Source organism: Pristiophorus japonicus, chromosome 16 (genome assembly GCF_044704955.1).
Source record: "Pristiophorus japonicus isolate sPriJap1 chromosome 16, sPriJap1.hap1, whole genome shotgun sequence".
In the NCBI taxonomy this organism is placed as follows: domain Eukaryota; kingdom Metazoa; phylum Chordata; class Chondrichthyes; family Pristiophoridae; genus Pristiophorus; species Pristiophorus japonicus.
The window spans coordinates 72192806-72208704 of NC_091992.1; the positions used below are offsets into that span (position 1 = coordinate 72192806).

The following is a 15899-nucleotide window of genomic DNA, read 5'->3' on the forward strand; positions in this document are numbered from 1 at the left end:
CTCTCTTCCCTCCCCCCCCCCCCCCCCCCCCCCAAGACCCCTCTCTCTTCCCTCCCCCCCCGCCCCCCCCCCCCCCAAGACCCCTCTCTCTTCCCCACCCAAGCCCCCTCTCTCTTCCCCACCCAAGCCCCCTCTCTCCCAAGCCCCCTCTCTCTTTCCCCCCCCCAAGCCCCCTCTCTCTTCCCTCCCCCCCCCGCCCCCCCCCCCCCCAAGACCCCTCTCTCTTCCCCACCCAAGCCCCCTCTCTCTTCCCCACCCAAGCCCCCTCTCTCTTCCCCCCCCCCCAACCCCCTCTCTTCCCCCCCCTCCCCCCAAGCCCCCTCTCTCTTCCCCCCCCCCCCCAAGCCCCCTCTCTCTTCCCCCCCCCCCAAGCCCCCTCTCCCCCCCCCCAAGCCCCCTCTCTCCCCCCCCCAAGCCCCCTCTCTCTCCTCAGCCCCCTCTCTCTTCCCCCCCCCCCAAGCCCCCTCTCTCTCCTCAGCCCCCTCTCTCTTCCCCCCCCCCCCCAAGCCCCCTCTCTCCCCCCTCAGCCCCCTCTCTCTTCCCCCCATGAAGCCCCCTCTCTCTCCCCCCCCCCCAAGCCCCCTCTCTCCCCTCAGCCCCCTCTCTCTTCCCCTCCCCCCCCCCAAGCCCCCTCTCTCCCCTCAGCCCCCTCTCTCTTCCCCCCCCCCAAGCCCCCTCTCTCTTCCGCCCCCCCCCAAGCCCCCTCTCTCCCCTCAGCCCCCTCTTCCCCCCCCCCCCAAGCCCCCTCTCTCTTCCCTTCCCCTCCCCCAAGCCCCCTCTCTCTTCCCTTCCCCACCCAAGCCCCCTCTCTCTTCCCTTCCCCCCCCCCCAAGCACCCTCTCTCTTCCCTTCCGCCCCCCCAAGCCCCCTCTCTCTTCCCTTCCCCCCCCCAAGCCCCCTCTCTCTTCCCTTCCCCCCTCCAAGCCCCCTCTCTCTCTTTCCTTCCCCCCCCCCAAGCCCCCTCTCTCTCTTTCCTTCCCCCCCCCCCAAGCCCCCTCTCTCTCTTTCCTTCCCCCCCCCCCAAGCCCCCTCTCTCTTCCCCCCCTCTCTCTTCCGCCCCCCCCAAGCCCCCTCTCTCCCCTCAGCCCCCTCTTCCCCCCCAAGCCCCCTCTCTTCCCCCCCCCCCAAGCCCCCTCTCTCTTCCCTTCCCCCCCCAAGCCCCCTCTCTCTTCCCTTCCCCCCCCCCCAACCCCCTCTCTCTTCCCTTCCCCCCCACCCAACCCCCTCTCTCTTCCCTTCCCCCCCCCAACCCCCTCTCTCTTCCCTTCCCCCCCCCCAAGCCCCCTCTCTCTTCCCCCCGCCCCCTCTCTCTTCCCCCCCCCCCCCAAGACCCCTCTCTCCCCCCCCCCTCCCCCCCCAAGACCCCTCTCTCCCCCCCCCCCTCCCCCCCCAAGACCCCTCTCTTCCCCCCCCCTCTCTCTTCCCCCGCCCCCAAGCCCCCTCTCTCTTCCCCCCCCCCCAAGCCCCCTCTCTCTTCCCCCCCCCCCCAAGCCCCCTCTCTCTCCCCCCCCCCCAAGCCCCCTCTCTCTCCCCCCCCCCAAGCCCCCTCTCTCCCCCCCCCCCAAGCCCCCTCTCTCCCCCCCCCCCCCAAGCCCCCTCTCTCCCCCCCCCCCCCAAGCCCCCTCTCTCCCCCCCCCCCCCCAAGCCCCCTCTCTCCCCCCCCCCCCCCCAAGCCCCCTCTCTCTTCCCCCCCCCCCCCAAGCCCCCTCTCTCCACCCTCAGCCCCCTCTCTCTTCCCCCCACGAAGCCCCCTCTCTCTTCCCCCCCCCCCAAGCCCCCTCTCTCTTCCCCCCCCCCAAGCCCCCTCTCTCCCCTCAGCCCCCTCTCTCTTCCACCCCCCCCCAAGCCCCCTCTCTCTCCCCCCCCCCAAGCCCCCTCTCTCCCCTCAGCCTCCCCCCCCAAGCCTCCTCTCTCCCCTCAGCCCCCCCCAAGCCCCCTCTCTCCCCTCAGCCCCCTCTCTCTTCCCCCCCCCCCCCAAGCCCCCTCTCTCTTCCGCCCCCCCCCAAGCCCCCTCTCTCCCCTCAGCCCCCTCTTCCCCCCCCCCTCCAAGCCCCCTCTCTCTTCCCTTCGCCCCCCCAAGCCCCCTCTCTCTTCCCTTCCCCCCCCAAGCCCCCTCTCTCTTCCCTTCCCCCCCCCAAGCCCCCTCTCTCTTCCCTTCCCCCCCCCAAGCCCCCTCTCTCTTCCCTTCCCCCCCCAAGCCCCCTCTCTCTTCCCTTCCCCCCCCCCAAGCCCCCTCTCTCTTCCCTTCCCCCCCCCCAAGCCCCCTCTCTCTCTTCCCTTCCCCCCCCAAGCCCCCTCTCTCTCTTTCCTTCCCCCCCCCAAGCCCCCTCTCTCTCTTTCCTTCCCCCCCCCCCCCCAAGCCCCCTCTCTCTTTCCTCCCCCCCCCCCCAAGCCCCCTCTCTGTCCTTCCCCCCCCCCCAAGCCCCCTCTCTGTCCTTCCCCCCCCCCCCCAAGCCCCCTCTCTCTCTTTCCTTCCCCCCCCCAAGCCCCCTCTCTCTCTTTCCTTCCCCCCCCAGCCCCCTCTCTCTCTCTTTCCTTCCCCCCCCCCAAGCCCCCTCTCTCTCTCTTTCCTTCCCCCCCCCCAAGCCCCCTCTCTCTCTCTCTTTCCTTCCCCCCCCCAAGCCCCCTCTCTCTCTCTCTTTCCTTCCCCCCCCCAAGCCCCCTCTCTCTCTTTCCTTCCCCCCCCCCAAGCCCCCTCTCTCCCCTCAGCCCCCCCAAGCCCCCTCTCCCCTCAGCCCCCTCTCCCCTCAGCCCCCCCCCCAAGCCCCCTCTCTCCCCTCAGCCCCCTCTCCCCCCCCCCCAAGCCCCCTCTCTCCCCTCAGCCCCCCCCCCCAAGCCCCCTCAGCCCCCCCCCCCAAGCCCCCTCTCTCCCCTCAGCCCCCTCTCTCTTCCCCCCCCCCCCCCAAGCCCCCTCTCTCTTCCGCCCCCCCCCCAAGCCCCCTCTCTCCCCTCAGCCCCCTCTTCCCCCCCAAGCCCCCTCTCTTCCCCCCCCCCCAAGCCCCCTCTCTCTTCCCTTCCCCCCCCAAGCCCCCTCTCTCTTCCCTTCCCCCCCAAGCCCCCTCTCTCTTCTCTTTCCCCCCCCCCCCCAAGCCCCCTCTCTCTTCCCTTCCCCCCCCAAGCCCCCTCTCTCTTCCCTTCCCCCCCCCAAGCCCCCTCTCTCTTCCCTTCCCCCCCATCTCTCTTTCCTTCTCCCCCCCCCCAAGCCCCCTCTCTCTTCCCTTCCCCCCCCCCAAGCCCCCTCTCTCTTCCCTTCCCCCCCCCAAGCCCCCTCTCTCTCTTTCCTTCCCCCCCCCCAAGCCCCCTCTCTCTCTTTCCTTCCCCCCCCAAGCCCCCTCTCTCTCTTTCCTTCCCCCCCCCCCCAAGACCCCTCTCTCTCTTTCCTTCCCCCCCCCAAGCCCCCTCTCTCTCTCTTTCCTTCCCCCCCCCAAGCCCCCTCTCTCTCTTTCCTTCCCCCCCCCAAGCCCCCTCTCTCTCTTTCCTTCCCCCCCCAAGCCCCCTCTCTCTCTTTCCTTCCCCCCCCAAGCCCCCTCTCTCTCTTTCCTTCCCCCCCCCAAGCCCCCTCTCTCTTTCCTTCCCCCCCCAAGCCCCCTCTCTCTCTTTCCTTCCCCCCCCAAGCACCCCTCTCTCTCTTTCCTTCCCCCCCCCAAGCCCCCCTCTCTCTCTTTCCTTCCCCCCCCCTCTCTTCCCTTTCCCCCCCCCCAAGCCCCCCTCTCTCTTCCCTCCCCCCCAAGCCCCCTCTCTCTTCCCTTCCCCCCCCCCCCCCAAGCCCCCTCTCTTCCCTTCCCCCCCCCCAAGCCCCCTCTCTCTCCCAAGCCCCCTCTTTCCCCTCAGCCACCACTCCAGCCTCTTGTCCCCCCGTTTCCCCTCTTCTGTCTGTCTACCCCTGCCCCCTCTCTCCCCCATCTCCCTCTGTTCCCTGTCTCCCCCCGCCTCTGCCCCCTCTCTCTGAGCTCTGAGCCCTCAGCCCCCTCTTTCTCTCTCTCCCCCCAGCCCCAGCCCGCTCCTGGCCGGGCCTTACCTCCTGCTCAGCCTCCAGGCCGCTGAAGCTCCACACGGCGAGCGCCTGCACGGCCAGGATGGCGAGAGCGGCGGCAGCCGCCGCCCGGTATCTCCGCGCCAGCTTCCGAGCCCGGATCCTCGCCACCATCTTCCCGGCGGAGTCAGTGCGGGACTGCGCCTCGCGTGCCCGTGCCGGGGCCGCGCCTCGCACCCGCACTTACACACCGGCCGCGGGGCCGAGCTCAGCCCGCCCTCCAGGCTGCGTGCGCGCCCCCTGTGCGTGCCTGTGCCTGCGTGCTGAGCGTGAGGTAAATTACACTCACCTGGGCTCCAGTCCCTCATCACTACAACACTTTATAAACTTTGCAGAGTCTTTATTGTTCTAATCATATCATTTTAGAATATTGGTATCATTCATTTCTCAGGATGTGGGTGCCCTCACCATGGCCGGCATTTATTGCCCTCACCATGGCCGGCATTTATTGCCCTCACCATGGCCATCGTTTATCGCCCTCACCATGGCCGGCATTTATTGCCCTCACCATGGCCGGCATTTATCGCCCTCACCATGGCCATCGTTTATCGCCCTCACCACGGCCGGCATTTATTGCCCTCACCATGGCTGGCATTTATTGCCCTTACCATGGCCATCGTTTATCGCCCTCACCATGGCCGGCATTTATTGCCCGCACCATGGCCGGCATTTATCGCACTCACCATGGCCATCGTTTATTGCCCTCACCATGGCCATCGTTTATCGCCCTCACCATGGCCGGCATTTATTGCCCTCACCATGGCCGTCATTTATTGCCTTCACCATGGCCGCCATTTATTGCCCTCACCATGGCCGGCATTTATTGCCCTCCCCATGGCCGGCATTTATTGCCCTCACCATGGCCGGCATTTATTGCCCTCACCATGGCCGGCATTTATTGCCCTCACCATATTGGAGGGGATAATTAGTACTGACAAGAACTGCAACAAGTTACAAAAAGACATTAATATAGCACTTATATAGCACCTTTCACGCCTACCGTATGTCCCAATGTGCTTTACAGCCAATGAAGTACATTTTTTACATAAGAATTATGGGCAGGAATAGGCCATTCGCCCCTTAGACCTTGCTCAATGAGATCATGGCTGATTTTCTACCTCAACCCCACTTTCCTGCACTATTCCCATATCCTTTAATATCCTTAATATTCAAAAATCTATTGATCTCCACCTTGAATATACTCAAAGACTGAGCCTGCACAGCCCTCTGGGATAGAGAATTCCAAAGATTCAGCACCCTCTGTGAACATAAGAACATAAGAAATAGGAGCAGGAGTCAGCCATTTGGCCCCTCGAGCCTGCTCTGCCATTCAATAAGATCATGGCTGATCTGATCATGACCACTTCCCTGCCTGCTCCCCATAACCCTTTTCTCACTTATCGCTCAAAAATCTGAGTGAAGAAGTTTCTCTTCCTAGTTCTAAATGGCCGACCCCTTATTCTGAGACTGTAACCCCTGGTTCTAGACTCCCCAGCCAGAAGAAACATTCTCTCTGCATCTACCCTGTCAAACCCGGTAAGAATTTTGTATGTTTCAATGAGATAACCTATCATTCTTCTGAACTCTAGAGAATATAACCCTAGTCTACTCAATCTTTCCTCATAGGACAATCCCCCCATCCCAGGAATCAGTCTGGTGAACCTTCGTTGCACTCCCTCTATGGCAAATATATCCTTCCTTAGGTAAGGAGACCAAAACTGTACACAATACTCCAGGTGTAGTCTCACCATGGCCCTATATAATTTCAATAAGATGTCTTAACTCTTAACAAATCCTCTTGTAATAAAGGCCAACATACCATTTGCTTTCTTAATTGCTTGCTATACCTGCATGTTAACGTTCAGTGATTGGTGTACAAGGACACCCAGGTCCCTCTGAACACCAACATTTCCCAATCTCTCACCATTTAAAAAATACTCTGCTTTTCTATTTTTCGTACCAAAGTGGATAACTTCACATTTCTCCACATTATATTCCATTTGCCATGTTACTTGCCCACTCACTCAGCCTGTCTATATCCCCTTGAAGTCTCTTTGCACCCTCCTCACAACTTACATTCCCACCTAACTTTGTATCATCAGCAAACTTGGCTATATTACATTTGGTTCCCTCATCCAAATCATTGATATAGATTGTGAATAGTTGGGGCCCAAGCACCGATCCTTGCGGCACCCCACTAGTTACAGCCTGCCAACCCGAACATGACCTCTTTATTCCTACTCTCTGTTTTCTGTCCATTAACCAATCCTCAATCCATGCTAGGATATTACCCACAATCCCATGAGCCCTCATTTTGTTTAATAATCTCTTGTGTGGCACCTTGTCGAATGCCTTCTGAAAATCCAAATACACCACATCCACTGGTTCCCGCTTATCTATTCTACTAGTTATAACCTCAAAAACTCTTAACAGATTTGTGAAACATGATTTCCCTGTCATAAATCCCTGTTGACTCTGCCCAATCCTATTATTATTTTTCAAGTGCCATGTTACCACGTCCTTAATAATAGATTCTAGTCTTTTCCCTACGACTGATGTCAGGCTAACTGGTCTGTAGTTCCCTGTTTTCTCTCCCTCCTTTCTTAAATAGCGGGGTTACATTAGCTACCTTCCAATCTGTGGGAACGGTTCTAGAATCTATGGAATTTTGGAAGATGACAACCAATGCATCCACTATCTCTATAGCCACCTCTTTCAAAACCCTAGGATGTAGGCCATCAGGACCTGGGGGTTTATCGGCTTTCAGTCCCATTCGTTTCTCCAGTACTATTTTTTTACTAATACTGATTTCTTTTAGCTGCTCATTCTCGCTAGACCCTTGGTTCTCTTGAACTGCAGTCACTGTTGTAATGTAGGAAACGTGGCAACCAATTTACGCACAGCAAGCTCCCAGAAACAGCATGTGATAATGGCCTGATAATCTGCTTTAGTGACATTGATTGAGGGATAAATATTGGCCAGGACACAGGGGAGAACCCCCCCTTCTCTTCAAAATAATGCCATGGGATCTTTTACGTCCAGGTGAGAGAGCAGACAGGGCCTCAGTTTCACGTCTCATATGAAAGACGGCACCTCCAACAGTGCAGCACTCCCTCAGCACTGCACTGGAGTGTCAGCCTAGATTTTTTTTGTGCTCAAGACTCTGGAATGGAGTAGGAGTCAGAGGCAAGGGTGCTACCAACTGAGCCACAGCTGACACGAATAAACTTGAAGGATGGGCATATAATTGGCAAATGAACATTTTGGTTAAAAAAAAGGACAGTTTCATGGTCATTTTTACTTACAGCTTTGTTTTAAACTGAACTCAAAGTGCCACGATGGGATTCAAACTCACGTTCTGCGAATTACTAGTGTAGTAACATAACATTGACATAAATCATAGTCAGAATTAATTATTCCATTAAAATGTGTAAATTTTTTGCAATATTACTAAAACCATACAATTCATATATTTTTATACATTTCCTATTTTAATGGAATAAGATATATCCGTTTAATTTTATTGTATTGGTAAAAATATTAATATAAATATATCTATTATTAAATATATAATATGACATTCAGGCATTAGAGACGGTGCAACAAAGTGCAATGAAATTGGTAGCTGGGATTAGATGCTTAAGTTAGTAGATGTGATTCAGTTTGCAAAATGCCAAATGCTTGAGAAGTTGACATTAATCACGAGTACCTTTAAGATGTATCTGAACAATTCATTCGTCATTCCTGACAGTCTTTACAGTCGTGAGGCATTGGTATTAAGAAAAGTGACCCGCAGAACCCAAACCCGTTGAAAAGTCTGGCCTTCACCACATCCTTGCAACGACATAAATGTATCGACTATACAATGAAGTAATTGGTCTCAAATGTTACAACTTGCAACTTATGGATAACTGTGCAGTACTGAGGGAGTGCCACACTGTCGGAGGGGCAGTACTGAGGGAGCGCCGCACTGTCGGAGGGGCAGTACTGAGGGAGTGCCACACTGTCGGAAGAGGCAGTACTGAGGGAGTGCCGCACTGTCGGAGGGGCAGTACTGAGGGAGCGCCGCACTGTCGGAGGGGCAGTACTGAGGGAGTGCCGCACTGTCGGAAAGGGCAGTACCGAGGGAGCGCTGCACTGTCGGAGGGGCTGTACTGAGGGAGCGCAGCACTGTCGGAGGGGCAGTACTGAGGGAGTGCCGCACTGTCAGAGGGGCAGTACTGAGGGAGTGCCACACTGTCGGAAGGGGCAGTACTGAGAGAGCGCCGCACCGTCAGAGGGTCAGTACTGAGGGAGTGCCGCACTGTCGGAGAGGCGGTATTGAGGGAGCGCCGCACTGTCGGAGGGGCAGTACTGAGGGAGTGCCGCACTGTCAGAGGGGCGGTACTGAGGGAGTGCCACACTGTCGGAAGGGGCAGTACTGAGAGAGTGCCGCACTGTCGGAGGGGCAGTACTGAGGGAGTGCCGCACTGTCGGAGGGGCAGTACTGAGGGAGTGCCGCACTGTCGGAAAGGGCAGTACCGAGGGAGCGCTGCACTGTCGGAGGGGCTATACTGAGGGAGTGCAGCACTGTCGGAGGGGCAGTACTGATGGAGCGCCGCACTGTCAGAGGGTCAGTACTGAGGGAGTGCCGCACTGTCGGAGAGGCGGTATTGAGGGAGCGCCGCACCGTTGGAGGGGCAGTGCTGAGGGAGCGCCGCACTGTCGGGGGGCAGTACTGAGGGAGCGCCACACTGTCGGAGGGGCTATACTGAGGGAGTGCTACACTGTCGGAGAGGCAGTACTGAGAGAGCGGTGCACTGTCGGAGGGGCAGTACTGAGGGAGCGCCACACTGTCAGAGGGGCAGGACTGAGGGAGCGCCACACTGTCGGAGAGGCAGTGCTGAGGGAGCGCCGCACTGTCGGAGAGGCAGTACTGAGGGAGCGCTGCACTGTCGGAGGGGCAGGACTGAGGGAGCACCGCACTATCGGAGGGGCAGTGCTGAGGGAGCGCCGCACTGTCGGAGGGGCAGTACTGAGAGAGTGTTGCACTGTGGGAGGGACAGTACTGAGGGAGTGCAACACTGTCGGAAGGGCAGTACTGAGAGAGTGCTGCACTGTGGGAGGTGCCGCCTTTCAGATGAGACGTTAAACCGAGGCCCTATCTGCCCTCTCAGATGGATGTAAATGATCACATAGCACTATTCAAAGAAGAGCAGGGGGGTTCTCCTGGCCAAATTTTATCCCTCAACCAACAACTAAAACAGATTATCTGGTCATTTATTTGATTGCTTTTTGTGGGAATTTGCTGGTCCCAAATTGGCTGTCGTTTTTCTTACATTACAACAGTGCCTAAACCTGTACTGCAGAAGTACTTAATTGGTTGCAAAACACTTTGGGACGTCCTGAGGTCATGTAAGGTGCTATATAAATGTAAATCTTTTTTTGCTGCAGTGGTGCAGACATATCAGAAGAATGTCACTGAACAGACTACCGCGTAGTTTTGGTGACCATGGTTATTGTGGAGCAGCACCAAAGACAGAAACAGAACATAAAAACAGAGAAACATAGAAAATAGGTGCAGGAGTAGGCCATTCGGTCCTTCGAGCCTGTTAGATCTCTTAATTTCCAATGAAATACGAACTCCGATGGTAGTTTTAACTTTTTAATCTTGGCAGAGAGCAACAAACTGCTGGCTGATTGCCAGTTCCTTTGTCTTACTGAAACCACATGGTCAAAATGGCTGTATTTATGCTGGGTTCAATTTACAGAAAAGAACTCGCCTTCTTTGGCCTTATTGGCTCAATTAATAGTCTTTTAACGTTTTAATTGGCTCGCTACCCAAGGTCCGAAAATGTCAAGTTGATTGATGACTTAATGCAATGTGGCCTGTGTTTTTTTCACAGCCTGTCTAAATGCAGCCTGGCTGCAGAGCTTGAATTCTCTATCAATCCCCCCTTTGATTCTTTCACAAACTGAATCATAAAACTTCAGGTATCACTGGTTAAACATTCTACAAAATAATTTCATACATGTTAATAGAGTTTCCTTCTAAAATTTGTTGATGTGTTTCGCCACATGTCCGGACTAGTAGCTTCCACACAAATTTACACCAACCCGAGTTCCATCGTGGCCACAATGGAAGTCTGCTTTTAGTAGGTTAATTAACCTTATTCCAATTTAATCCAAATCAATATCTTAATTCAACCAGTAAACAACCTTCCCTTAAGCATAACATACCCCTGTGCCACGTACAGACGGTCTGCTGGGACCTGCAAGGTGTCTCACCTGCGGGACAGCAGCTACAGCCGCCTGGTCGCAACAACATTTAATCAACATAAACAAACAATATAAAAGTAAAACAATTACAACAAATAGAATTAAACCTTCCACCAATGAAGTTCCTATTGAACCTAGCCATTCAGTGGCTCCACTCCACAAAGTGAATGATGGGGGTTGCTTAAGTTTTTCTATCTCCTTTTGGATATGCTCCACTAAGTGGGTAATTTCTTCGGAGCTATCTGGGATATATGTGCAACACTCAGTTCCGAGTAGGGTGCAAGTACCTCCCTTTTCAGCCAGGATGTAATCAAGGGCCAGTCTATTCTGTAGGGCTACTGTGCGGATTGCTACCATTTCTGCATTGATTTTAACTAGGGCCTCTGAGGTATTATTGGCTACTCGTTCCACAACGGATGCCATGTTAATGGATTCCCTTGCCAGTTTGGCGGTCCCATACCCAGGGATCAGAATGGCAAAGAACCTCTCTGTTTCTGTGATGGCTCTCTTAGGACGGTGTAAATGTTCCGACAGTGACTTTATATGATACATATAAAGCACAATGTAGGCTAAATAGCAGGATCCCATCCAATTCTGGGGCAGCCAAGGGTAGGCCTTGTGGCCACACACCCAATAGGTGCCATTATAGGCAATGAATGTTAGTTGTTTCTTTGTCAGCAACACTCCGGGGCCTGTCCAGGCTTTTCCATCTGTTTTATTCAGAATCCCCGTTACGTTAAAAATTCGCACTTCGGCCCAGTTTGGACGGTTCCGTGGCTTGATTATATTATAATTCCGGGAGCAGTTAATATACCCCATATTTTGGCCTCCTTTGATGTTTCTAATCAGACAGACCGATTCCCCCGGTCTTCCTATTCCCATTGTATTAGTGATAACAAAAAATGGGGGCCGTTTGGAATTATTGTAGCACAGTCGGTATCCCCCTTCAAAGGTAGTCAAATTGTAACCTGCTGACTTCCATTTACGTGCCCAGTTTTCCGTATCCTGAAACGCATTGCCTGTTTTATTTTGATTAATTATCCACTCAGCCATTTCCGAGATATTCAAGGGAACTGGCCTCAAGGGAATCCCTCCCTTTGAGTGAATAGGAATATGCGTACACACCTAACAACTAGAAATGTTACCTTGTTTGGCATAAATGTATGACATATATAAAAAGGTATTTACATGTAATTCCCTTGCAACCTACTATTTCCCTTTGGTGCAGAGGGTCGGCTAGTAAGAAGTAGGCCTATGCCTAGAATACCTACAATCAATAATACAGTAAATTTATATATTTTCGCAAAAAGTAATTGTCCTTATTAGATTTCAGCTTCAGTTACGGGTGCTCGTTTAACGTGTGAAGCGTGGATCCAGGCTTTCTTTCCTTGGACTTTAACAGCTGCCTGGGTGGTCAATAACACTTGATAAGGTCCCTCCCACTTGGCACCCAAAGGTTCTTTATGCAACTTTTTCACATACACCCAGACTCCCGGGATGATGTCGTGTCCTCCTTCGGGTGGATTACCCCAAGCTGCCGATACCTGTCAGGAAACAGAACTAATAGCATTGGTTAAGTTCTGACAGTATGATAACAAAGTGTCACTCATTAAGTGAACATCAGCTTTCCGTAAATCGCTAGTTCCTGGCAGCGACATGGGTCTTCCTATTATAATTTCAAATGGGCTTAGACCTGTAGTTCTGTTCGTGGTTGCCCTAATGCTACATAGCACTATTGGTAGTGCCTGGGGCCATGGTGTTCCATCTTGGTGATATTTGGCAAGCCGTTGTTTCAGAGTTCAATTCAATCGCTCTACTTGTCCTGATGATTGTGGATGATAAGGACAGTGTAAATCCCACGTAAATGACGCAGGCTCCATCTGGAGTAGGCCACAATCGTTCTTATCTTTAGCTCATATCGGGTGTTCCTTCAATTCTTCTTTCTTCAAAGTTCTAATTGACCATGTCACCCGACCATCCTCGAAATGCAACGATGAATCTACTTGGATTAGAACATCCATTCCCAAAATGGGTTGATCTACTGGGCCTATCCAGACCGGCGTGGTTAGTTCATGTGGACCCAGCCCTATAAGTACCGGTGTTGTCCTTTTAATTTCCATTTTATGGCCTCCAACTCCATAGGCTGTACATGCCCTACCATCCAACGGCAAAAAGTCTCCATATTGTAGGGGTAAGCATGTTAATTCCGCCCCTGTGTCTAAAAGACAGTCCACATCCTTATCGCCCACCCTCACAGTTATATATAGCCCATCTCCCCTTTGTTGTATTAGTGCGAGGAGTTTGGCCAGGGTGGGCTCTAATTGTTTTTTGCTATCCCAAGGAACTCCTTCTGTTGTTGTATTGTCAGTTGCTTAAATGCTCCTATGAGGTCGTTATCTTGTGACAAGCCTGGTTTGTCCTCTTCCCCAGCCACGATCTTTCTGTTTTGCCCAGCACGTCTTGGCCCAGTGACCTTCTTTCCCACAATAATGACATTTTCCGGGTAATTTTCCTAATAACTGTTTATCGGAATCCTGGGATTTCCATCCCATAGCCTGTACAGCTCGGACTTTAGCTCCCATATCCCGATCTAATTGGTTACATCGATCCATCAATGCTGCAAAGGTAGTTCCTCTACCTTCCCAGTCCGGTAACACTACCTTAAGCATTTTGGACAGTTCTGGCTTTAGACCTGCCACGAAAGCTGCTTTCAGGGGTCCAAACACTTGTTCATCCATTTCCTCATCCGTATTATTCATACCCGAATGTTCTAGCCACGTGCATCTAAACCGCTCGTCATACTCCAGGACCTTCTCTGTTCCTTTCTGTTGGCAAGCTGCAATTTTTCCCAGTCTGTCTTAGCTGGACTGAAGGCTTGCAGCCAGTGTTTAATTGCCTCCCATCCTGCGTCTAATTCTTGCTCATTCTGCCCCAAAGCTTCATCTACCTTGTCGTGCAATTTTCTTCCCTGTGTTTTTGGCACCATTATGGTCAAAATTTACACTCCGTCCCAGGGATGAAGTTGATATATATTTCTTAAGCGGTCCAATTGGCCTCACGTTTTTACTCCCCCTTTCTTTGGATTGGGCAATTCCTTGGACCATTTATCAATTTTCTCTGGGTCTGCCGGATCATGAAATAAGTATTCTTCGTACACCCTTCTCTTTGTTTTTTTGGTTCCGCCCTCATCCGCAGTCTCTTCTGATTTGACTACAACTTGTCTTTTTTTAAATGGGGCAAAGCGCACCCCTAATTCTTCATCATCCTCCGACCCTGTATTGTCGGAGGATTCAGAAACCGTATCTATTCCTCGGTCGTGTCTTCGGGTTTGCGCTTTTAATTTAACCAAACATGGGTACCCTGGGAATTGATCAATACATTTTCCTTTTCCTATTACTGTCTCTTGACCTAATGATTTTTTCCATTCTTTAATTTCACCTTTAAGATCTTTAACTTCCGCTTCCAGCTTTTCAAGTTCAAGCTTTTTCTGTTGCAGCTGTGCACAAACAGCTTGCAATTGATCCTTTGTACTGGTCAGTTCTCGATCATGTTGGGAACGCATTATAATTTCATTCCGGTTTCGGATCTGGCCCATAACCGCTAGGGACCATCTAGTTCGCTCGTTATTTTTCATACACGTCTAGAACATTCGGGTATGAATAATACGGATGAGGAAATGGATGAACAAGTGTTTGGACCCCTGAAAGCAGCTTTCGTGGCAGGTCTAAAGCCAGAACTGTCCAAAATGCTTAAGGTAGTGTTACCGGACTGGGAAGGTAGAGGATCTACCTTTGCAGCATTGGTGGATCGATGTAACCAATTAGATCGGGATATGGGAGCTAAAGTCTGAGCTGTACAGGCTATGGGATGGAAATCCCAGGATTCCGATAAACAGTTATTAGGAAAATTACCCGGAAAATGTCATTATTGTGGGAAAGAAGGTCACTGGGCCAAGACGTGCAGGGCAAAACAGAAAGGTCATGGCTGGGGAAGAGGACGCAGCCAGGGATACAATTCAGCCAACAAGCCAGGCTTGTCACAAGATAACGACCTCATAGAAGCATTTAAGCGACTGACAATACAACAACAGAAGGAGTTACTTGGGATAGCAAAAAACGATTAGAGCCCACCCTGGCCCCCCTCCTCGCACTAATACAACAGAGAGGAGATGGGCTATATATAACTGTGAGGGTGGGCGATAAGGATGTGGACTGTCTTTTAGACACAGGGGCGGAATTAACATGCTTACCCCAACAATATGTAGATGATATCCTGTTAGCTTCAAACACGGAAGAACAGCATGAACAAGATTTACGAGCTTTGCTGGATCACCTTCGGCTGAAAGGACATAAAGCCAGCATCGACAAAGCACAAATCACCAAGAAGGAACACCATGGCCCCAGGCACTACCAGTAGTGCTATGTAGCATTAGGGCAACCCCGAACAGAACTATAGGTCTAAGCCCATTTGAAATTATAACAGGAAGACCCATGTCACTGCCAGGAACTATCGATTTACAGAAAGCTGATGTTCACTTAATGAGTGACACTTTGTTATCATACTGTCAGAACTTAACCAATGCTATTAGTTCTATTTCCTGACAGGTATCGGCAGCTTGGGGTAATCCACCCAAAGGAGGACACGACATCATCCCGGGAGACTGGGTGTATGTGAAAAAGTTGCATTAAAAACATTTGGGTGCCAAGTGGGAGGGACCTTATCAAGTGTTATTGACCACCCAGGCAGCTGTTAAAGTCCAAGGAAAGAAAGCCTGGGTCCACGCTTCACACGTTAAATGAGCACCCGTAACTGAAGCTGAAATCTAATAAGGACAATTACTTTTTGCGAAAATGTATAAATGTACTGTATTATTGATTGTAGGTATTCTAGGCATAGGCCTACTTCTTACTAGCCGACCCTCTGCACCAAAGGGAAATAGTAGGTTGCAAGGGAATTACATGTAAATACCTTTTTATATATGTCATACATTTATGCCAAACAAGGTAACATTTCTAGTTGTTGGGTGTGTACGCATATTCCTATTCACTCAAAGGGAGGGATTCCCTTGAGGCCAGTTCCCTTGAATATCTCGGAAATGGCTGAGTGGATAATTAATCAAAACAAAACAGGCAATGCGTTTCAGGATACGGAAAACTGGGCATGTAAATGGAAGTCAGCAGGTTACAATCTGACTACCTTTGAAGGGGGATACCAACCGTGCTACAATAATTCCAAACGGCCCCCATTTTTTGTTATCACTAATACAACGGGAATAGGAAGACCGGGGGAATCGGTCTGTCTGATTAGAAACATCAAAGGAGGCCAAAATATGGGGTATAGTAACTGCTCCCGGAATTATAATATAATCAAGCCACGGAACCGTCCAAACTGGGCCGATGTGGGAATTTTTAACGTAACGGGGATTCTGAATAAAACAGATGGAAAAGCCTGGACAGGCCCCGGAGTGTTGCTGACAAAGAAACAGCTAACATTCATTGCCTATAATGGCACCTATTGGGTGTGTGGCCACTAGGCCTACCCTTGGCTGCCCTAGAATTGGATGGGATCCTGCTATTTAGCCTGCATTGTGCCTTATATGTATCATATA

General features: G+C 52.3%; 1 protein-coding gene across 1 annotated transcript in view; it reads right to left on the reverse strand.

Annotated features, from left to right (window-relative positions):
- xylt2 (xylosyltransferase II) overlaps positions 1-4211 on the reverse strand; it is a 370823-nt gene extending 366612 nt beyond the window's left edge. The window contains exon 1 of the mRNA XM_070857420.1: positions 4019-4211. Within this exon, the coding sequence (XP_070713521.1) occupies positions 4019-4147 (129 nt within the window). The 5' untranslated portion in view covers positions 4148-4211. The remainder of the gene's footprint in view (positions 1-4018) is intronic.
- Between the last annotated feature and the right edge of the window lie 11688 nt (positions 4212-15899).